Here is a 25011-nt window from a genome sequence, read left to right as displayed (position 1 = left end):
TGGTCTGTTGTCTTGTCTGGTTTCAAACTGTCATGGAGAGCCGACTCCTGAAGATTTTCATGTTCTTCATATTCTGTCAATCAATTGCTTTGTTTTTTTAATTAAAAATAACTAATTAAGCAAGCACACATTTTTGTATGGTTAATCACAATTAAACACATTAAGGCCTGGTTTCACAGACAGAGCTTAGATTAAGCCCTTCCCTTTCCCCTACCCCTTCGTTTTGCACATTCACGTGAAGGGGTAGGGGTGTCTTGATTCTCTTTAGCCTGAAGTGGTAGGGGTAAGGGGAAGGGCCAGAAAGCACTTCAAACAAATATTTTTTGGGACCACACTATTAAGCGAAGGGGTATGATGAATTTCCCTGCATACACGACTATCTGCTACTAGAATGCATGTAGTAATGTTGCAACTTGGGATCGATCACTTATGTGTTGCTTGGATGCCAGTTTCTCCGTTGACAACTGTTTGAGTGATGTGAACTAATAATTAATAAATTAATAATACAGTTAAATCCTTCATAATCCCGGTGATATTTATATCATGTTTCGTCACCAGAAACCATTTCACTCAGGTGACCAAGAGCATTTACAGATGTCTGGTTGCTTATTTTCTTTTTTCCTAAACACTAAACAGCATTCTTTAAATAGAAACAATTCCCGACACACAAATTGGACTAAACCATTAACAATTCTATCTTGGTGGTACATAAATTCACATGACCTGAAAAATACAAATAAAATAGAAATGTACTAAATCTTAAGTTTTAAACTACATAGTGACACATACAAATGTACCAGTTTGAAAAGAGCTTAATTGCAGAAAAGAAAAAAACAAATATCAGATTTGTAACCCAACTCCTCATAGGTAGAACTTATATAAAGGGGCTCACTAGGGGCTGTAGTGAGACCCATACAGTCAACCACAAAGAAGAGATAACGGTAAGACAATGCTAACGTGTTCACAGCTTCATGTGAAATAAAAGGAACTTTACAACACAAAAATGGTATGTGGAGTGGTTATTTTGACAGATGTAATAATCCATTTCTTACAGTTAAATGGTAGATGTAACATGGTGTAGCATTTATTCACTCTGCAGTGCTATCTATTTTACCTCTTAACGTTCACGAGGACGTGGATGTGCTGAAGCTCTCTTTGCTTAAATCAGCTCAATTACTATCAGATGTAAGTAATTACCTTGGCAAACTATACATCATTAAAAAGATCTAAGACTAAAGTTTAATTTTTTTACCTCTGTTTTTTTCTCAAAGTCTTATAGTGACCGTAATGTGTTAATATATGCCAGGAGTTATGAATATGATCATCGGCGTCGCTACCTTGTGATTGTAATATGCGTGTCATTTGATCCCATTCATAAAAAAACTCCTCTGTGGTCGTCATGAAGACACTCGACAAAACAACTTCCCTCAGGGCTTTTACTTCAAATGTGTGCAGATGTAGAGACATATTAATAGATTCTCACATGTTTGAGTCAAATTTCTATACAGAGAAGTATTATTTATTCAATCTTTATCCAAAATCCACGGATGTATCATTATGAGCGCAGTATACTGTGATGTTCTGTGTTTTCAATTCATTCTGGCAGCCGGAGGGCGCTGGAAAGCTGTACTATTGAACATTCAGTCCTAATATGGAACATATGAAGAACAGTCAAACCATGTGACATTCAGGAAGTATCTAAAGAATATCAAGAATATCAAGAATATCATAAACAAACAGCTTCCAGAGATCGTCAGATCGCTATTTCATGCAGATAAACACGTTTGAAGACAACAAACACACAATCACGGCAACATATGGTTGGTCTGTGTTCTTTATGCCATGTTGGGTGGTTTCATAATAGATTATATTTATAAAGCAATGCTATTCCACACAGCTTTTAGCATTGTGTATTTTCTGTCAGATTTTTTGACCCGAAGCTACATGGGACCACAGATTGTTATATAAAACACTCGATTTATAAAGTCATATGAAGTAAGTTTTGAATAAAATAAATTGTTGTTTTGCTGGTGTGCTAAGCAAACATGCTAGCTTGCCCTAGATGCACCTGCCACTGAGCAAATACTTTATTTTTATAAACATTTTCTAAATGTAAAACTACTGAAATGCTTATTTGGACGAAATGCATTCGATAGAGTCTCATTGAAGGTAAAGTGAGAGGTTTGATTTGGAAATGAGGTTTGAATAGAACAGTTTGAATAGAGAGTCGTTGGTAATTAAAATGCAGACAAAAGAATAATAATTAGAGCCATAACCAGTCCGCAGAAGTGTGAATGTGTGCCGGGGAGACAAACTGAATGGGGCAGTTTGCACCTCTAAACTATAGAGGCAGTACACTGAATGAAAGCTGAGAAGACATGGCAATAAACATCAGTTGATATTTTAGAAATATCTCAAAATAAAATCACATGAAAAGATCTTGTAAAACATTTAATAAAATTCAGAGTTTTAGACTTATCATCTTCAGATCTGAAATATAACATGGTCAGCCTTGTGGCTTTAGCTGTAGTGCATTTCTAGATTCCTCCAAGGCCCACTTCAATTTTATTTTCATAAAGATATTTAATACAAATACATTTCTAATAACTTTACTTTGTAATAAAAACTTTGAAGCTTATTATAGCTATTTTTGACTTTACAGTAAACTGCCAAGTGTCTGCTTTCAAATGAGACCATAATTATGCTTTTAGTGAAAAGGATTCACAAACTGTATTTGTTTTAGTCTGAGTATGCATTTCTTAGGATTTTTCCAAAAGTTGGGATTCAGTTTAACAGGTTAACCGATGCACACAATCAAATAAATGCATATCTGCACCAGTGCCATTAAAGGCATCTTGTGTATAAATCAGTTCTGAACAATAGCCTTTTATAAAATATATGAACGATGACCCATAGTAAACATAAGGCATTTTTACCTAAAGTCATAATATTAGAAACTCATAGTCTAATGGCAGAAATGTCTGCCACTACAGAAAGTAATCCGTGGCATTACATAAGTGCTACTGACTTCTTGATGAAATGTGTAAGGCTGGAAAAAAAGAGCAGATGCCAAAATGGATAATCAAGGAACAAGGACTCTGAGAAAACAAGGGAAATTAACATCTGAACTCATTTATACATTAGTGTCTCCGTCATTGACGACATATCACACTGAGCGAATCATCTATGAATGACACTAATTTAATGCCTTTCCTTTCACCTGAAACTTCCCCCAAACTCCTGCTCCCCTCATATTGAGATCACCTGAAATGCACCAGAAATCTCTTCGTTACAATGTCAATCCTCACTATACAGTATTTTGTGTTTGATATCATTTGAAATGTCTCAGTGCGACTGGTACAAATATCTCATCTCCACAGAAGTAAACTAGAACATCATAAATGTTTTAAGAGTTTAAAGATATCTTGCCTTTGTGTATGATGGGTGTGGCTTTCAGCCATTTGGCCTCTCATCCATACAAGTCTATAGGACTTGATTAATGCACATTCCCATTGTGAACTGTTTACATTTGAAAGAGTTTATAAATCTGGTCTGGGTATTTAAATAAATGTTGCAAGGAGCTCAGGGCTCGATTCTGTAGTCAGGTCAGCCCGTAATGCTGGATGTTTCAAGATAGCCAGCATTATGTAATTTTCAGAAGTCAGGTATATATTTCATTATTTTCTTCAGAGTATTTGATGTTATATGGATTAGGTTACCTTTGAATTGATTATGTAATTGGCATTATACATTTACCTGACTGTTAATAAATTGTTACACTTTGATTGATTCTGACTTGCTCTGGAATTATTCAGGTTACGAACGGCATAATTTCTACAGAGGGTTAAACGAAATGTGTAGTTAGTGGCAGATTTGACACATCCCATTTGCTCACAACTCTTTGCGTTCATTGAAGGATTTAACTCATGTAAGGGTGCATTCACACTTGTCATGTTTGGTTTGATTAAAACTAACCGTGGTGCGATTGCTCGGTTAGTGCAGTTAATTTGAACATATGTGAACGCTGCCATCCGGACAGCGGACAGAGGCCGCTCAAAAGATGGGTGTTGGTCCGCTTCCAAACAAAATCTGGTGCGGTTTCATTGATATATGTGTATGTTTTTGTGAGACACATAAAGAGAACTAGATAGATGACAAGGCTGTTTTGATCCATCTGTAGGTTGTCTGGCTGTATGGTGACAGAGGAAGGCTGTGGTTTTCTGTCTTCAGCTCTGAGTTCAAACCCCTTACACCTGAGAGAGCTGGATCTGAGCTACAATCACCCAGGAGATTCAGGAGTCAAGCTGCTCTCTGACAAACTGGAGGATCCGGACTGCTCACTGCAGAGACTCAAGTGTGTTAAACACTGATACTGATATAGTTAATGTGTGTGCATGATGCATATCTACATTAATGTGTTTGTGTGTTTATAGTGTTGATCATGGAGGGGAGATCAGGATCACACCAGGACCACGAAAGTGTATGTCTACACCCCCCCCCCCCCCCCCACACACACACACACACAAATACCCTTAAACAAAAACACACACACATACATACACACATGTTGGATTTTTGTATCTTTGTGGGGAATGCCATATACTTCTATTGTTTTTATATTGATCTAGGCAAGGCAAGGCAAGTTTATTTGTATAGCACATTTCATACCCAATGGCAATTCAAAGTGCTTTACATAGAAATTAATTAAAACAGTGGTAACAAATGCATGAGAAAAAAAAGAATACCATATGGACGATTAAAGAATTAAAAACAAGCATAGTTAAAACAGTCGTAAAGATATAGTAATTAAAAAATAATAATAATAATAATAAAAAATAAAAAAATTTAAAAAAAATAAAAAAAAAATATAAAATAAAATAAAATGGTCAGATCCACAATAATGGTCTGATATAAAAATAAACATTCTTCAGTTTACTGCCTACATACATGTACCATCTTAATTAGAACACCTCTCATTCATTTCTTTCTCAAACACGTTCATAACATCCATTTTAATCACTATTCCCTGATTTTTACTCAGAAACCTTCTTGTTAAAACCCTTACTCACTCATCATACCCTCCACAGATTTACACATACTCAAACCTTATTGTCAAACTTACTATTTCCATCAAACCCAGTTTTCACTCGTCATATTCAACTCAAAAGAACATATAAAATAAACAATAACCAGAGATAAGAACAAAGGTAAACTAAAACAATTATAAAAAGAATAAAGAGATAAGATAGGGTGCAATCAGTCGGACATACAGTGCTCAGTGCTCATTCAGTAAATGCGCAGCTAAACAGATGTGTTTTGAGTCTGGATTTGAATGTGGCTACTGTTGGAGCAAATCTGATCTGTTCAGGAAGCTGGTTCCAACTGCGGCTGGCATAATAGCTAAAAGCAGACTCTCCTTGCTTTGAGTGAACTCTTGGTATTTCTAACTGACTTGATCCTGCTGATCTGAGTGATCTGTTGGGTTTATATTTAATCAGCATATCTGCGATGTATTGGGGTCCTAGCTCATTGAGTGATTTATAAACAAGTAATAGTACTTTAAAGTCGATCCTAAATGTAACTTGAAGCCAGTGTAAAGACCTGAGGACTGGTGTGATATGGTCATATTTTCAGGTTCTGCTCACAATCCTGGCAGCAGCATTCTGTATGAGCTGCAGCTGTCTAATGGTCTTTTTGGGAAGGCCAGTGAGAAGGCCGTTACAATAGTCCACCCTACTGGTGATGAAAGCATGAACCAGTTTCTCTAAGTCTTGCCTGGAGACAAAACATCTAATCCTTGCAATATTTTTCAGATGATAGTATGCTGATTTAGTTATTGCTTTGACATGACTACTGAAACTCAGGTCGGACTGTAAAATCACTCCAAGATTCCTGACTTGATTTTTTGTTATCAGGCCTTTAGCCTCAAGATATGCGTTCACCTTGAGAATTTCATCTTTGTTTCCAAATGTAGTGATTTCGGTTTTGTCTTTGTTTAACTGAAGATAGTTTTGGCACATCCAGTTGTTAACTTCATCAATGCATTTGCACAGCGAGTCAATGGGGCTGTAGTCATTAGGTGACAGTGCTAAGTAGAGCTGGGTGTCATCAGCATAGCTGTGGTAAGCAATATTGTTCTTTTTCATTATTTGGCTCAGTGGCAGCATATACAGGTTAAACAGGAGTGGTGCAAGAATGGACCCTTGTGGGACTCCGCATGTCATGGATGTCCACTCAGACTTATGGTCTCCTATACTCACATAATAACCTCTCCCTTCTAAGTATGATCTGAACCATTTGAGGACCATCCCAGAAAGCCTGACCCAGTTTTCCAGCCTGTCTAGAAGTATGTTGTGGTCAACAGTGTCGAATGCGGCACTGAGATCCAGTTGTACCAGAATTGATGTTTTGCCTGTATCAGTGTTTAAGCGAATATCATTTATAATCTTTATGAGCGCTGTCTCTGTACTGTGATGTGGACGGAAACCAGATTGAAAATTGTCAAAGTATCCATTTGAGCGTAAGAATTTGTTCAACTGATTGAAAACAACTTTTTCAATGATTTTGCCTATGAAGGGGAGATTTGAGATCGGTCTGTAGTTGCTCAGTATGGAGTTATCCAGATTTCTCTTTTTCAGAAGAGGCTTAACTATTGCAGTTTTAAGGGCGGTTGGAAAAGTCCCATAGAGAAGTGAGGAGTTTACCACTTCTAGGAGATCTGCTTCTAAACAGTTAAACACACTTTTGAAGAAAGAAGTGGGGAGTGTGTCTAGGGCACAGGTTGATGTTTTAAGATGCTGTACTGTGTCTTCTAAAATTTTGCAGTCAATAGCGTCGAAATCTGACATGGTAATTTTCCGAGGGTTTGGTATGATCTGACTGACCCCAGAGCAACTAGAGGATGTGCTGATCGCCTTTCTGATATTATTGATTTTCTCTGAGAAGTAGGAAGCAAACTCACTGCACTTACTGTCTGAGAGCATTTCACTAGGAGTCTGACTCGGGGGGTTTGTTAGTCTCTCGACAGTAGCAAAAAGAGTGCGCGTGTTGTTTATGTTTCTGTTTATAATATTTGAGAAGAAGGTCTGTCTAGCTTTGCCTAGTTCAACATTGAAAGCATGAAGGGTGTCTTTATAGATGTTATAATGGACTACAAGTTTTGTCTTCCGCCACATGCGTTCAGATTTTCTGCATTGTCTTTTCATTATTTGAACTGCTGTTGAGTTTCTCCAAGGTGCTTTTTGTTTGGTACTCTTTTTCCTGACTTTTAGAGGAGCAATATCATCAATTACACTCTTAACTTTTGAGTTAAAGGAGTCAAGGAGAAAATCAACAGAGCCTGCAGATATGCTTGGTGTTAGAGATAAAGCCTTCATAAACAGCACATAAGTGTTCTCATTTAAGCATCTCTTTTTGACAGAGACAGATCTAGCTTCAATGGCAGGAGAGATTGATATATCAAAGAAAATACGGAAATGATCAGACAGTGCCACATCCTTAATAACAATTGATGAAATGTTTAGACCCTTACTGATAAGTAAATCTAGAGTGTGTCCACGATTGTGTGTGGGTCCATTTACATGCTGTGTCAAATCAAAAGTGTTAAGAACAGTCATGAGCTCTTTTGTTTTACTGGATTCAATATTGTCTATGTGAATGTTAAAATCCCCAGCAATAGCAAAACAGTCAAACTCTGAGGAAATTATTGATAACAGTTCTGTAAAGTCCTCAGTGAAGCCTGCAGAGTATTTCGGAGGCCTATAAATAATGATAAGCAGGATGCGTGGAGAACCTTTTAACACAATTCCCAGATATTCTAGAGACAAATAGTCACCAAATGATACTTGCTTACATTGATAGAAATCTTTAAAAAGAGCAGCAACACCTCCACCTCTCCTAACAGATCTGCAAACACTCATAAAAGTAAAGTTAGGAGGGGCTGCTTCATTGAGGACTGTTGCACTACAGTTTTCTTCTAGCCACGTTTCATTTAGAAGCAGAAAATCTAGGTTGTTAGTGGTTATTAAGTCATTGACTAGAAATGATTTGTTCTTAAGTGAACGGATGTTTAAAAGCGCTAACTTAACAGTAATAATTTTTTTCTCCACATTAATCCTATTTTGGCAGGTAACAGGCAGCAGATTATATTGGTTTATTAAACGGCCTGACAAGGCCTTAGACTTTCTTTCACGTAACAGAACAGAGATAGAGAAAGAGGCAGGCACACTGGGTTCCCACTTGTTTTGTAAACATTTGATAAAGTTACTGTTATCATAGCGGGGACCCAAAACACATCACTGAGAGCTGGAATCAGTTGTTTTTGGTTCACCTACAACAGATGGAGGCGGGTGTGGGCCCTGACGTTGTGACCGAAGAAATCTCACAGGAGGAGGGCGAGGACGAGCTGGGCCCACAGGCTTTGGTGTTTGTGGGGCTCCACGATTTTTGGTCGATATTTGGGGGCTCATAGCGATCGAGTGTGATAGTCTGATTCCAGCATGAACCAAGTCCTCCATTTTCTCTGAGAAGCTCAGATGCGGGGATGCTGGAGAGAGGAATGACATGTCCGGTGAGAGGGGCTGTTTCTCTGGTGTTATCGGAAGTTGAAATATGTTGTCCTGGCTTCCCTGTCCATTTTCCAGAAAATCATCCTTGGGTGCTGAATCTTGGAGCAGATCTAATCCTTCACAGTCAGTCTGTGGTGAGCTCTGTGGGCAGGGCTCAGCTGGTAGTGTGTCCATGAGCAATTGTTGTTGTGGGGGCGTGGTCTTATCATTGTCCTTGTGGGATGTGTCAGCCACATGTCCATTCAGCTGCTGAAAAGAAGTCCTGTGGTCGTCCATACTCTGTATCAGGTTGAGTGGGTTAGAACACACAGCTGAAGGATGATGAAGGGAAAAATAAATATTGTCCTTTAACACTCTTGCACCAAGTTTGTTTGGGTGGTGGCCATTTGATGTAAACAATTGTCTCTGGCTCCAGAAGAGATTAAAGTTGTCGATGAAATTCACTCCCTTCATCATGCAGGTTTTTTGCAGCCATGTATTAAGCCCAAGCAACCGTGAGAATCTATTTGTTCCTCTTGCTGGCAGTGGTCCACTGATGAACGGCTGAACTTTCAGTTTGCTAAGTGTTTCAAAAAGTTCATTGAAATCCCTTTTAATGAGTTCTGACTGCTCTCTCTGAATATCGTTCTTTCCTACATGAATGATAAGTCGATTTGCGGTCTTATGTTTTATCAGGATGTTCTGAATTTCTCTGTTTACATCAGAAATGGTTGCTTGTGGAAGGCAGCATGTAGTTGTATCTCTGCTGCTAATGTTTCTGACTGTGGAATCACCCACTATCAGAGTCCTTGGCTCGGCTGCGCTCTGAGCTGAGGGCCGCTGTCTGCTCGACCTTGAGCGCCTGTTAGTGTTAGTGTTAGCTGTGGGCTGATGCAATCCGTGTTCGATCACATTCATCACGTTTGGGGATTCATCACCCTCATTCATTAATACTTCAAATCTGTTTTCGAGATGTATCGATGGTGGTCGGAAACTACCGTTTGCAATCCTTGTGTCTGGGGTAGAGCATGCTACTGCAGCAATATATGAAGCTCGTGACAATCTGACGTCTCGAGTGCGTTTGGGTCTTGCCCCCTGTTTGTGCCATCGATTAATGTGTTGATCAGTTTCTTGTTTCTCTATCTGTTGAGTAGCACTAAATTTATGGGACTCACCAGCTGTGTGCAGAGGACGTTCGTGATGAAGCTCTGCTGTGTGATTCGTCCGGTTTGGTAGTTGCGCAAATAACTTTGTTTCAAGAACTGCAATCCGTTGTGAAAGTCTGTGGCAGTTTGTGCAGCAAGTAGATTCTTGAACTAAAAGAGGCATTTTCTTATCCTTTCGATAGTAGGCAGCTGTGTTTTCCCTTCCGGAATGTAAGCTGATGGAAGGGAGAGGCTGGTCAGATGAAGTGTTCGCTTTTTTGTAGTAATCCAGTCTCCAGAGTTTCAAGTTTTATCAAAAAAGTTAAGCTTTGTTGTTTGAGCGCTGTGTTGATTTGCTGAAGTTGAAGTTATGAGATAAAATATAGAAGCGATAGAGCAAAGCGCGTAGCAGTAAGCAAGAGCGTCCGAACAGTAGCGAAGCAGGAAGCAGCAGTCTTATACTGATCTAACATATTTTCTGTCCCCTAAGCCCATACCCCTAAACCTACCAATCACTAAAATGTTCTCCATTTCTCAAAAACTTTCTCAATTTCTACAATTTTAAAGGTCCCATGGCATGGATTTTTTAAAATTATTTTATAATGATTCCTGAGGTGTACTTATATTGTTAGTATGGTTTTTACATTAAAGGGGGGGTGAAACACTCAGTTTCAGTCAACCTTGAGTACCTATAGAGTAGTATTGCATCCTTCATATCTCCGAAAAGTCTTTAGTTTTATTATATTTATAAAAGAATAGCAGAGACATTTGAAGTAGTTTTACTCTCCAGCTGCTTCCAAAGCAGGACCGAACCTTTATCGCTGGGACCGCTCCGTCAGAAACACACTTCTTTGGTATGATTTGGTGAAGTCCTGACAGCAGTGACCGTGGAGATCCACTTTGAGACGCGACTGAAGCGATGTTGTGAAGGTTCCCGTTATTTCTGCGTTCAAATCGGTTCAAATGCAGCGCTGCCTTCCCGGAATGCTGTGCTGAAGCGTTGAAGTCGCTTGACGTCACCCATAGGAATAAAGTTGAGCGCGGTGCGGACTATAACGACAGAAGTGTTCACGGACGACTAGATCTGCAGCTGAGAGTGTGTATGGGCGTGCATTTCCTCTCTTGCTCTAGTCACGCACGCGCACACCCTACCGGGAGAAGAGCCCGTACGCCCCATACAAGGACCTTCCGCTCTATCGACGTCAAGTCGAGCCATACTCGAAAAAAACTCGCCGAAACTTGTGAGAAACCGGAAGGAGTATTTTTAACACAGAAATACTCCATCAAACGTCCAACATTAGTGTCTGAAACTTCGTCTATGTTTAGGATGGGAATCCAAGTCTTTAACAGTGTAAAGCTCAGTATGCATGAAACAGCATTTCACCCCCCCCCCCCTTTAAAAAATGTCATAATTTAGAAATAAAAGGCATTTTTTCTATACTGATATTAGCCCTCTAGCATGAAAGCATCAAGGGGCGTGTCTGCTGTGAGACTTCAGTGAAAACACCCACTGTTGTGATTGGATGACATCTTTGCATTAGAAATGAGGTTATGTGGCGGAGGGGGCGTGGTTTAGTGAGGGGGCATGGTTTAGTGAGGGGGCGTGGTTTAGTGAGGGGGCATGGTTTAGTCAGGTGCGAGCAGCGGCAGCGCTGCCAGTCCACAGAGACGGAGAGCTGGGGAAAGATTGCTGAGAAAGTGTTATTGTTCTGAGTTGTTGAGAGCGCTATGAGCGTGAGTTTATTTTGTGTGTATCTGAGAGCTCTGAATAAACACGAATGAACTTTGCAACGTTATTTCTCTCACAAAATGCTTTCACCACAACTAACAACAAACACGACATCGACATGAATACAGTAAGAGCTTCTGTTGAGCATATCAATCAATCAATCAACTTTATTTATATAGCGCTTTTACAATCACGATTGTGTCAAAGCAGCTTCACAGTGTCAAACAGGGTAATATTGCGACAAAATTAGATTTTGAGCATAATAGCATCATTCATTATAACGGCAGTTTGGACAAGTTTGCACTGCAGATATACGAGTGATTGACAGATCCGAACATTATAAAGAGTTTTCTTTGATCACTCTCTAGTTTAATCATTTAAATAACAGATTAGTTTCATGCTACTAACAGAAACGACGTGAAGTTGATGGTTTTAGCTATTGGCTTGATTCAGCGGTGCTGTCGAATCCGTATGGTAAAGCCTGAGCTGACATCGCGACTGATAAACTGAATCCATTCTCTACTAAATCTCTGGGTGGGCAAAGCAGAGGAAGGGGAGGAAACCTTTCCTTGTATAACGTCATAACAGGAGAACTCAAGATCAGCTCGTCTGGGCTCTCATTTTCTAAAAAGGCAGAGAAACACGGCCAGAACTCGGTTTACACCCATCAACATTTCTAGCCACTTTGGGACAATATTCAGGTCAGAGGAACACATATTAATGCTGAAAAACCTCATAAAATTATAGAAATAAGCATAATTTATTAATTTTTCTCATTTGGACCGCTGGCTGGTCCCACAATGATCTCTGGTTTTACTACCAAATGTAAAATGTAAACCCCACAATGGAGCCCGGCTAACAAAATGAGCCCAGTTCCTAAAAAGGTTATGGAAACTTTGATTTGAAATGTTTCTATAATGTTAAAATGTCCAGTTTTCTTGTTATTAATATAATGTTGTTTAAAGGTTACAGTAACGTCAGTACAACATGCAAGAATGAGAAGACTATTACAAGAAAGTTAAGGTTATACTTCCACACAATTAAGAATCATGTAATTGTGCCTTTTAAAAACAATTTCTATAGCGGTGAGCATTTTGCTCTCTTTATGTGGCGCGGGCAGCTCGTGTTTTGTAGGAGCGCTCTGCGCTATCTATCTTTAATAACACGATCGCTTGGGGTGGGATATATGACCAACATCTTAAAAGTAAACCACAGCAATAATTGCTTAAAATAAGTTAAAAGTTTTCAAGTAATTACGTAATCAAGTAATCGGTCAGTAATAAAATATATACTTATAAACAAATGACAATAGGACAAATAAATACAACATACAGATGCACATCTACAAAGAGGAACACTCCACCGTTTTTAGAAATAGGGCTTATTCAACTTCTTTAGACATTTAGATATGTGGGCAAATGCGTTTGTCTCAGTGCATGCATTGTTTTAGTTTGGCAGGGTCGCCGCTAGCTTAGCTTAAAATGCATTTCCCCACATATCTAAATGTAGCAAAGTTGAATAAGCCCTATTTCTAAAAAGGTTGTAGTGTTCCTTTAAGTGTAAGTGCTGTTTCCCCCGTTTGTGTTGTTAAGCTATTAGTTTGCTTTCACTTTAAGAATTTACTAATGCGCAGATCCAGTACTTACTGACAGGTCCCAAACCTTTTAACTCAAATCAGGATATAGACATATGCATAATGTGTGTATTTGATCGTTCAAGAGTAACGTTAGGCTAATGAGCCTAGAAATAACATCCAATACACTCGCTCGAGCGCTGACAGGCAGCACACACACGCAGCCTGACATCGGAGTTCGCCGTTCACATCACTGTTATTAACTATTTTAGTGCAATCGGGTATATTATACTTTTATTTGGTAATTAAGCAAGATGGTGAGAAAGATTCGCCTTCGCGTTCACGATCGCGGAACTACAAGAACCGTCATAAATCACATAAAATCCGTTTTATGCGTCTGTCTGTGGAGATCAGAAAGAGGCTCGGGCCAATAACACGAAAGCTGATTGGCTGCAATATAAGACGCATGCTTGCCTAATTTGTAGTTGTAATAGAGCGAACAATAGTTGGTCTAATGAAAGAAAGAACTACAAACACCACGGAACAAACACACACACACACACACACATGCGCGCGTGCTGCGAGAGCATTTCAATGAAGTAGCGTTACATGGAGGTAGGAAAATTAAAGGACAACTCCGGTGAGAAATGAACCTAGGGGTAATTAACAGATGGTTACCGAGTAGATCGTTCTCTGGGATGCGTTTTAATGAAAATCGGACATAAAGATTTTTTGTCTTTAAAAACAGATTAGCTTATAACACTTGTCTATGGGGCACAGGGTAGACACAGGGTGGTAAAATTAAATCGCTAGTTAATACCACTAACAGCTCAAAATAGCCTCACACTAACACGGCAGCATTATGAGGGTCCCTACATGCAAACCAAATTTTTTATTTGTGATGCCAAATTTTAAAGTCACCATTCTGGCTCCATAGTTACCGAGTAGATCTTTCTGTGGGATGCGTTTTCATGGAAATCAAGTGTAAAGAGTTTTATCTCTAAACACAGATTTGAGTGACGAACGCTGTGCTAAGTGATGAACTGTGACTGAATCTCATATGGGCCGTTGTTTCCGGAAGAAAGCACTGAACGCAGTAGAGAGAAAAAAAAAAAAATTCCTATCGACCAGCTCACTTAGCACAGCGTTCGTGGCTCGAGTCATCGAGACTGTTCTCCAAGATGGCAGCCGTCTGTATTCGCGTAATGGACTGTCTTTATAAAGTATCTTCTTATTAAACTGTTTGTACTCTTACAAAGTTCTCAATGCTTGGGTTAGCATGTAGGGACCCTCATTATGCTACCATGTTAGTGTGAGGCTATTTTGAGCCTTGTTAGTGGTATTAACTAGAGATTTAATTTCACTACCCTGTGCCCTATAGACTAGTGTTATAAGCTAATCTGTTTTTAAAGATAAAACTCTTTACATTCAATTTCCATGAAAACTCATCCCAGAGAACGATCTACTCGGTAACCATCTGTTAATTACCCCTATAGGGTCATTTCTCACCGGAGTTGTCTTTAAGGCCAAGTTGATTCGTGTAGCACTGAAAACCTAAACTTTAAGACCTGTTAACATTATTTAAGACCTAGAACGCAGTGCTTCTGCGAATTTAAGACTTTTTAAGGCCTTATATGTTGATTTTGAAATTTAAGACTTTAAGACTTCGCGGGGACCCTGACTGATCGCGTGATGAGGAGACTGACATGAGGCTTTAATATTGAGATTTGATTATGGTTGCTCGTATTAAAAGACTAAGATAAAACTGTATTATTTATTTTTATTTATGCTGTTTTTATTTCTATGATCAATTTGTGCCGAGGAGTTCAGTTAGGAGGTCAAAGGTTGTAGAAGCTCATAAATCATGTGCAGTTCTAATGTCTGAAGAGACGATCATTCAGGACAGAAGCCAGTCAGGTGAGTTTATGCTAAACCTTTTACAGCGCTTGAGTATTGTTGTCTTTTACTGCAGATGATAATTCATACTCAGAAAGTAGAGCTGAAATAACATTCATTACACCCCATCTGAGCCTGGTTTCTCCCACGGGTTATTGTTCTCCATTATGATGGAGTTTTGGTTCCACTGTCGCCTTCGGCTTGGCTTGCTCAGTTGGAGACACTAAACTCTCCGCTATATCCCTGATCTGCCCACACTGACACTATATGATAATGAGCTGATGACATCACTGTTCTCTCCAGAGCGGCCGAATCAAATTCTGTTGCAATGGAACAAACCGTAAGGTTGGCGGTTCGATCCGCGGTTCCACCTGACCAAGTGTCGAGGTGTCCATGAGGAAGACACCGAACCCCAGCTGCTCCCGACGAGCTGGATGAGCCTTACAGGGCAGACACCGCCGCCGGTGTGTGAATGAGAGAGTGAATGGGTGAACGTGAGGCAAACATGTAAAGCGCTTCGGATGGCCACAGGGTCTGTTAAAAGAGCTATATAAATGCAGTCCATTTACACACACGTTCACTCGCTCACACACTCTCACACACACAGTCAGCCTCTCTCTCTCTCACACACACACACACACACACACACACTCACACAGCTCCATTAGAGGCTATGGAGGTCCCCTGTTGGATAGGTAGACATCGGTCACACACACACACACACACACACACACACACACACACACACACACACACACACACACACACACACAGCTCCATTAGAGTCTATGGAGGTCCCCTGTTGGATAGGTAGACATGGGTCACTCACACACACACACACACACACACACAGTTCCATTAAAGGCTATGGAGGTCCCCTGTTGGATAGTGTAGAGTGATAGTCCTCTTGGTAATATAGACGTGTGTGTGTGTGTGTGTGTGTGTGTGTGTGTGTGTGTGTGTGTGTGTGTGTGTGTGTGTGTGTGTGTGTGTGTGTGTGTGTGTGTGTGTGTGTGTGTGTGTGTGTGTGTGTGTGTGTTTGGATCCAGTGTGAGATCACAGGCATCTGAACACAAGAAGTGAAAAACATCTAGAACAACAGACACTAGACGAGTGTGGGGGGTTAAATCAAGCAGAAATAGCTCTCTAATGTATTAATCGCAGGTCATTAAACTCTTTACACTTGATTTTCATGAAAACGCATCCCAGAGAAAGATCTACTCGGTAACCATCTGTTAATTACACCTATAGGGTCATTTCTCACCGGAGTTGTCCTTTAAAGAGTAACCCTTCTTCACCCATGAATCCTTGACGTATGTGCACTGACAAACACTGAAGAGAGAAGATAGAGCTAAACAAAACTTAGCGTCAGGGGTTACTCTTTTCATAATAACACTAAAACACAATTTCTTTCAATAAAAATAGTTAGTTTAGTCTATAAAGTGTAAAATATGGACATTGTTCTTACACAAACGTGCCACTTTGCTTCAGAAGGCTCTTCATTACTCACGTGCTATAAACATCTGAAGCACACGCCCGAAAGCTGAATCTCTGACAGTCCACGAATGCTAAACTGAGCTCTCTTTCAGGACTCTCTGCTCTTAAGTGGACAAATTAATACACAATTATTTAATAATTATGTCAAAAAATAGTAAGTATCCCAGTAAACATAGTTGGTCATCTCATAGAAGGTTCAGTTAAGGGAACATAAACTTAAAATTATTAACTAATTTAAATTATATATATATATATATATATATATATATATATATATATATATATATATATATATATATATATATATATATATATATATATATATATATATATATATACATATATTTGCTCTTCTGGCTGGGCTTCCAGCATGCACTATCAAACCCTTGCAGCTGATCCAGAATGCAGCGGCGAGAGTGGTCTTTAATGAGCCGAAGAGAGCGCATGTTACGCCTCTCTTCATCAAACTGCACTGGTTGCCAATGGCTGCTCGCATCAAATTCAAGGCACTAGTTCTCGCCTACAAAACAACCACTGGCTCTGCACCAATATACCTAAACTCACTTGTTCAGACTTACACACCCTCCAGAAGCTTGCGTTCTGCGAATGAGCGGCGCCTCGTGGTTCCATCCCAAAGAGGCATGAAATCGCTCTCACGGACATTTTCCTGGACCGTTCCCACCTGGTGGAATGACCTGCCGATCTCAATTCGTGCTGCCGAGTCTGTAGCCATTCTTAAAAAACATCTTAAGACACATCTTTTCCATTTGCACTTGACCAATACAGAATAGCACTTACTGATCACCACATCAACGACCAAAAAGCGCACACTCCGGGATCATATCTACGTCTCTCATCCGGATTTGTGCCTTCAGGCGGGTATGTTACATAGTTATCATAACTATCAGAATCCAGTGTTCTGTATATTGCGTACATGAGTTTTTGTTGTAGATGGCTATTGCTGCGCGTTTAGCTAGAATACAAAACCAACCCATTGGGCCACTGAATCTGCATTAACGACAACAGCTGGGGCAACAGCCTTAGTCCTAATGGGTTGTTATCATAGCTATCAAAATCCAGTGTTCGGCACTTTGCGGACGTGAGTTTTTGTTGTAGATGTCTGTCTTTAAAAAAAAAAAAAAAAAAAAAAAAAAAAAAAAATTGTTGTGTATTGTGCTAATTAATTGAGATTTCTTACAGCTCTTACAGGTTGTTGGCCTTGTCTGTTTCGTTGCTTCTATTACTCTCCCCTTTTTTGTAAGTCGCTTTGGATAAAAGCGTCTGCTAAATGATTAAATGTAAATGTAAATGTAAATTGTTAAAATGTTCTAAAGACACTGAAAAATAGTCACACTTAGTTGTACATTTAGAACTGTTTCTCCTTAATGATTGTTCTTTGCAATTGTATGGCTTACCGTGTTTCATCCAGAGCTTGTTAATCCTGATTTTACTTTGTTAATAAAATAAAAATATTGAAAGAAATCTTCATAATCATTTCTAATATGGCAATACTGCCAAACAAATATTCTAACTATGAACAAAAAGCATAGTAACTCCAATTTAGGTTAAACTGTAAAGTTAATGTATTACCAAATGTTAATGTATAATTACTAAAAAGCATGTTGAGAATGGTTTTGGGAATCGGATCGTTACTCCCAGAATCAGAATCGGATCGGATCTTTAAGTGCCTTAAGATTCCCACCCCTAACACAGAGTTATCTCATTACTAGTGTGTGTTGAGTTTGCTGCTCAACCCCCCACCAGTAATTTACATTTCAATGCATGAAGACTCTCGCAGGTGAGACAAAGAAGCTCACTACTGTTACCTGTGTCCTAGTCCAAATACCCCACCAAATTAAATTAAATTAAATTAAATTACAATCGCTAGGACACATTTCTCAATATTTATGAGAACTGGGTGAGGAGTTTATAAATTTGCTAACCAACTTTCAGCTTCACAGGAGTTAATTTTACATTTACAAATCAACTCATTCTTACAGAGCACTGGCAGCACAGGTTTACATCAACACTAACATCAGGAACATTATACAATTAAAATGTCTTTACAAAACTAGAATGACACTCTACTGCTTATAATTCACTGCATGCTTACATTACAGTACATCATTATTCCTAAGTTTCCTCTTTTGAATGGATGGTAATGGACTAACACTGGTGTTGGTGTTCAGTTTCATCAACGTTGCTTTGATAGTGTTTGATTTTTTTAGCAGGATAAATTGCATTACAATATTACTGTATACATGTTGTAAATTGCTGTCTCCTTCAGTTTTGTATTATGTTATTGTTTTGTCCATAAGTTTAACACTTTTGAAAACAGCATGTAAGGATGTGCGAATTGGCCTGAAAAAGTAATGTATTAGGTATTGTGTGTGTGTGTGTGTGTGTGTGTGTGTGTGTGTGTGTGTGTGTGTGTGTGTGTGTGTGTGTGTGTGTGTGTGTGTGTGTGTGTGTGTGTGTGTGTGTGTGTGTGCCTATTGTGATACCAGATGCAAACACACAGGTGTCGTGATTTACTATCTAACAGGGGACCTGAGTCAGTGTGTGTGTAACATAATCACTATTCAATAATGACCTGCAATTAATACATTAGAGAGCTATTTCTGCTTGATTTAACTCTTTAAACTCAGGTATTGCTGGAAAAACTCTAAATCTTTACAGTGTGTTTGTGTGTTTTCAATAAGGGAAGACTTGAAAAACCAGTTTGTGAACCACAGGCCAATAGAGCTCAATATACCAATGTGGCAGAACCCTTCTCAAATAAACTAGAGAAGATGCTGGGATTTGCCCTGCCAAATTAAACTAAATTACAGTTTTTACAATCGCTAGGCCACATTTCTCAATACTTTGGTCATTTTCAAAACTCTTCACACAGTTCTCCAAACCAACTTTCTGCTTCACAGCAGTTATTTCACATTCAACATCCACAAAAACTAACAAAACACTTCATTCATGTCTCAAATCAAGTGCCAATGATCCTCAGTTTAGCTTGCACAGACTGAAGTTGTGATCGCTGTGTGAAGAGTTTTGAAAAAGTGACTTTATTATTGAGAAATGTTTTATAAAAGAACATTTTATATCAGAGCGTAACTGTGGATCAACATTGCTTTAGCAAAAAATGCATTCAATGGCAACATCTTTCAATTTACCTGAAATCTTTTCTCACTTTGACACAAACACAATCAAAACTTTGTTCTACAGGCCAATTTGCACATCCTTACATGCTGTTTTTTTCCTCCCGACGTCGACTGGAACATGTAAATTACTAATATTAGCCGTGTTGGCTAACTTAACTGTGGTTAATGCAGGGTCAAATATAAACACTGGTCACCATGGATATGCACCGAATAAGGCTAAAAGTCCGGTTTGGCAAATACATTAATTAACGTTAGGTGTCTGTCGATAGGCTATATTTGCTGCTATATGAGTACATCACAACAGTGGCTAACAGTAACATAGCCTGTGACATTAACACTGACATGATAAACAACAGGGCGTCGGCTGTGTAGCCTAAGTTACACTACTGACATCCCCACCTAGGGCCGCGAATGTGCTTTTATCTGTATTTAATGGTAGTTAGCGTTAAGTCTCCAGCCCTGTGATGTCTCCTTTCATTTTTCTTTAGGAGTTAGAGGCCAGTCTTATTGCTGCTGCACAATACCTCATAAACGTGCAAACGCAAAACGTTCAGCAGTAAATGTTATCACACCAGCACAGCAGAATCTAGTGCCGTCACATGAGCACCATTAAATACAGATAGAAGCACATTCGCGGCCCTAGGAGTTACTGTCTAATGCTGCGTTTAAGCCGAACTAGCGGCTCTCCTGTGTGTGTGTGTGTGTGTGTGTGTGTGTGTGTGTGTGTGTGTGTGTGTGTGTGTGTGTGTGTGTGTGTGTGTGTGTGTGTGTGTGTGTGTGTGTGTGTGTGTGTGTGTGTGTGTGTGGTTGGGGATGTCAGTGTGTGTGTGTGTGGTTGGGGATGTCAGTAGTGTAACTTACACAGCCGACACCCTGCTGATAATCATGTATGTGTAATGTCACAGGCTATGTTACTGTTTAGCCACTGTTGTGATGTAGGCTACTCATACTACAGCAACAAGTATAGCCTACCAACAGACACCTAACGTTAATTCACTTTTTGCCAAACCGGACTTTTAGCCTTATTCGGTGCATATGCATGGTGACCAGTGTTTATATTTGACCCTGCATTAACCACAGTTAAGTTAGCCAACACGGCTAATATTAGTAATTTACATGTTCCAGTCGACGTCGGGAGAAAAAAAACAGCATAACGGCCGTTAAAAGTTAAGCAAACCGGCCAGGTTGCACGTGAATAAACATGTAAATGGCAGATAAAAAAAAAAAAAAACAGACTTACTTGCGGCTTGGAAGTTCCCGGTAAACTGGACATTTGTCATGCCAGAGGCTTCAGAGCTGACGACGAGTTCCAGTTTAGTGACGCTCGGCCTACTGCTTCAGTATACCTATATGCAAATGATATGCAAACTACGCTCTACTTACCCCTCCCCCTCTCCACGCTAAAACAGTGACAGAAAGTTGAAACTGAAAATCAGTGACATTGAAAAAAAACTGACATTGTAAAAAAAATCTGTCACTGAAAAAGAGTGACATGAAGAAAAAATCTGAAGATTGTCATTGAAAAATACAAATAAATCCCACTACAATAAAAGAATAAGATTGTAAGATTTTAATTATTTAATTTTTTCATTGCCAATACTTGTTTCAATGCCAATACAACTGTTTTAATGCAAATGTTTCAATGCCAATGTTTTCTTTTTCAGTTCTGCTTTTGTTTTCAATGACAATTTTTTATTTGTGATGCCAAATTTTAAAGTCACCATTCTGGCTCCATAGTTACCGAGTAGATCTTTCTGTGGGATGCGTTTTCATGGAAATCAAGTGTAAAGAGTTTTATCTCTAAACACAGATTTGAGTGACGAACGCTGTGCTAAGTGATGAACTGTGACTGAATCTCATATGGGCCGTTGTTTCCGGAAGAAAGCACTAAACGCAGTAGAGAGAAAAAAAAAAAAATTCCTATCGACCAGCTCACTTAGCACAGCGTTCGTGGCTCGAGTCATCGAGACTGTTCTCCAAGATGGCAGCCGTCTGTATTCGCGTAATGGACTGTCTTTATAAAGTATCTTCTTATTAAACTGTTTGTACTCTTACAAAGTTCTCAATGCTTCGGTTTGCATGTAGGGACCCTCATTATGCTGCCGTGTTAGTGTGAGGATATGTTGAGTCTTGTTAGTGGTATTAACTAGCGATTTAATTTCACTTATTCCATGCCCCATAGACAAACATTATAAGCTAATCTGTGTTTAGAGATAAAACTCTTTACATTTGATTTTCATTAAAACGCATCCCAGAGAACGATCTACTCGGTAACCATCTGTTAATTACCCCGAGGGTCATTTCTCACCGGAGTTGTCCTTTAAGCGCAGGCGGCGCAGAAGCTATGCGTATGGAGAGCGGGAGCCACGTGCTCGTTGCGTTCGGCAGCATTGGTCGCGCGCGCAGCTGAACCGCGGCTCGTGTATTGCACAGACAGACAAATATTGTCCATTCTGTCAGATTTTCCGGTGTTCTGCTCGACCCCTGTCATCTCGTGCTTTGATTTATAATGTGCACATTAGGCAGCAATGCATATCTGCTGCAAATGCGACCGTTTTCCCCTCTGTTCCAAACATGCATTTAACATGCTCTATATGGCTAGTTTACATGATAAGTAACCTTAAAGTTAAAATTAAGCATCTAGTTTTAATCATTTAAAGGGGCCTTTGAAGTTGGGGGAAAAAAAACTTCAGGCAGTGTTGTGTTTTCGTGTATTTTTATTTTTCACAGCTCTGGATATCATTATGGTGATTGTTAAACACACAGAACAATTCACTACATGATTTCATGGTGAAATGTTTTTTTTATGTTAATTTTCAAATTTAAATATTTTACTTAATAGTACTTAAGAGTACTGTAAAATATGATTCTTATGATTTTTTTTTTTAGTTCTTTAAAAAAAAATTACTTGAAAGAAAAAGCTAATGGAGCACTTTCATTTTAACTTATATAAACTATTATAATTTATTTTACCGGAAAGTTTAAAGCTAATAACCATTAATATTTGAAGTATTTGAAGTGCAGTGTTATGTCAAATATCATATTTGTCCTAAAAAGTAAATGTGATGTTTGTTACCTCGATAAATTTAAGGTCATTCCTATTTTTTGTTTTATTTTGTATTATATTAACATTAAAAGCAAACTCTTTTTTCACCAAAATTACAGTAAAGGGTAAAAAAACTGAATTACCAAACATTTTAACGGAAAAAAAGGAATCTGCAAAAATTAAAACGGAAAAAACGGAATTTGGGAAAAAATAAAACGGATTTTATAGGGCCCTAAAAACCCAGTTTGTGAACCAAAGGCCAACCTAGAGGAAAGGAAAATCAAACCTGAGATCTCCTTCTCAACTCACATCTTTCTCCTAGACAGAAATGAGATCAAGTGAACATCAAATTGAGACATAAGGCTAAGTCTCCTGCTTCTCACATGTTTATCCTGAGACAAAAAATGACATTCTCTCATGTTTATCTCCACTAAAGTTTCATAAGAGATCTCAACAACATCACATACTACGCTCTGATTTGTCTCCTTGGCTAGAGAGACTGGATTGCTCATATGTGTCTCCTCTAAAGTTTCAGAAGGGATCTCAACAGTATCGCATGCTGTGCTCAGAATTTTTTCTTCAGCTCGATACTCTGGAACTCTCACTTTTGTCACCTCTAAAAAGTTTCATAAAAGATCTCAATAACATCACACAGTGTGCTCAGAATATTCTCCTTAGTTAAAGTCTCTGGCACTCTCAAATTTGTCAAACAAATGTTGGTCACTTTTTCAAAACTCTTCACACAGTGATCACAACTTCAGTCTGTGCAAGCTAAACTGTGGATCATTGGCACTTGATTTGAGACATGAATGAAGTGTTTTGTTAGTTTTTGTGGATTTTGAATGTGAAATAACTGAGTCAGTGTGTGTGTAACGTAATCACTATTCAATAATGACCTGCAGTTAATACATTAGAGAGCTATTTCTGCTTGATTTAACCCTTTAAACTCAGGTATTGCGGTAAAAACTCTAAATCTTTAAAGTGTGTTTGTGATGATTAGAAATGTCACAGCAAACACACAGGCGTCATGCTAGGATCCTCATGAGGGTGCGCAAATACGACCATATCACCCCCATTCTAAAATCACTCCACTGGCTTCCTGTGTCTTTCAGGATCGAGTACAAGATCTCTCTCCTTACCCACCAGTGCATCCATGGTGATGCTCCCTCCTATCTCAAGGAACTCCTCACCACACAAACAGCCACTCGTAACCTCCGCTCTGTTTCGCTGTATCGCCTTAAAACTCCCACAGCCAATCTCCGTACTATGGGAGATCGGGCCTTCTGCTCTGCAGCCCCAGTCTGTGCACTGCTCTCCCTGACCACCTGCGGACTCCACAGACTATAGATGCTTTTAAGCGTGCTCTTAACACCCACCTTTTTAGCAGAGCTTTTAATTGACTTGTTACTTCTTTATTTTATTTTTCAGTTTTATTTATTTTATTTTATTAATTTACTTATTTATTTATTGTTGTTGATTGTTTTTTTTTGTTTTTTTTTGTTTTTTTTTAATTCTGTAGCACTTTGAGATTTTGTTTAATATAAAGTGCATTATAAATAAAATTTATTATTATTATTATTATTATTATTATTATTTCAAAATGACATAATTATCCATTTGTATACATTTAATCAGCTTGTGACACTTTTCGATCACTTTTCAAAAAATAAGTCCAGCTTCTATTGTCTTTCTTCCGTTGATTACACAAACTGAGTTTTCTTTAAATTAAAATATGTGACACTAAATTCATCCTTCTGTCGTTAATCTGCACCCGCCTCGTTAGCAATTGGCAAAAACTGTAATCAACAACTATTTTGATAATCGATTAGTCGGCTTGAGTCATTTTTTAAGACAAAAGTAAAATGATTTGATTGCAGCTTGTTTAATGTGAATATATGCTAGTGTGTGCTCATATTAGCCACCTTTGTAAAATGAGTATGAATTGCCGTGAGATCGGGCTGCATACACCGGTCGGCAGTGGCCCACCTTACCGTGACCACGATGCGGTCACCCAGAATTTATAGTTTACCCACCTCTTTTTTACCACTACACCTCTGGTCACAGCAAACACACAGGCGTCGTGATTTACTATCTAACAGGGGACCTGCATCATTTTGTTAAACATAAATAAATCAAAAGTGTTTAGTTTAAAAAGCTCATAAATGTATAAGGTGGTCAGATGGGCCAAAAGTCACACATTATTTTTACAAATACTTGGCTAAAATAAAATGTTTTTAATAATGTCTATGTTAACACTTGTTTAAAAGAACTTTAGATGCAAAGTTTGTCCCATTTACCGTACCTTTTTTTTTTTGATCAATAAAATAATGCATTATTTTTCAATAAATATAGGCCACTGTCATTAAAATGTTATATATATATATATACACAGAAACAAAAAATATTTCCAAAAGCATTGAATGA

The 25011-nt window shown here is 38.7% G+C and overlaps 1 protein-coding gene across 3 annotated transcripts in view; it reads left to right on the top strand.

Annotated features, from left to right (window-relative positions):
• LOC137040864 (NACHT, LRR and PYD domains-containing protein 3-like) overlaps positions 1-25011 on the top strand; it is a 52031-nt gene that overhangs the window by 25543 nt on the left and 1477 nt on the right. For all 3 annotated transcript variants that reach the window (XM_067416615.1, XM_067416614.1, XM_067416613.1), the window contains 2 exons: positions 4181-4354; positions 4434-4480. In XM_067416615.1, the coding sequence (XP_067272716.1) occupies positions 4181-4354; positions 4434-4480 (221 nt within the window). The remainder of the gene's footprint in view (positions 1-4180; positions 4355-4433; positions 4481-25011) is intronic.

Source organism: Pseudorasbora parva, chromosome 15 (genome assembly GCF_024679245.1).
Source record: "Pseudorasbora parva isolate DD20220531a chromosome 15, ASM2467924v1, whole genome shotgun sequence".
Lineage (NCBI taxonomy): Eukaryota > Metazoa > Chordata > Actinopteri > Cypriniformes > Gobionidae > Pseudorasbora > Pseudorasbora parva.
Note: the sequence above shows the minus strand (reverse complement) of the source record. Positions and strands in the feature narration are given on the sequence as shown.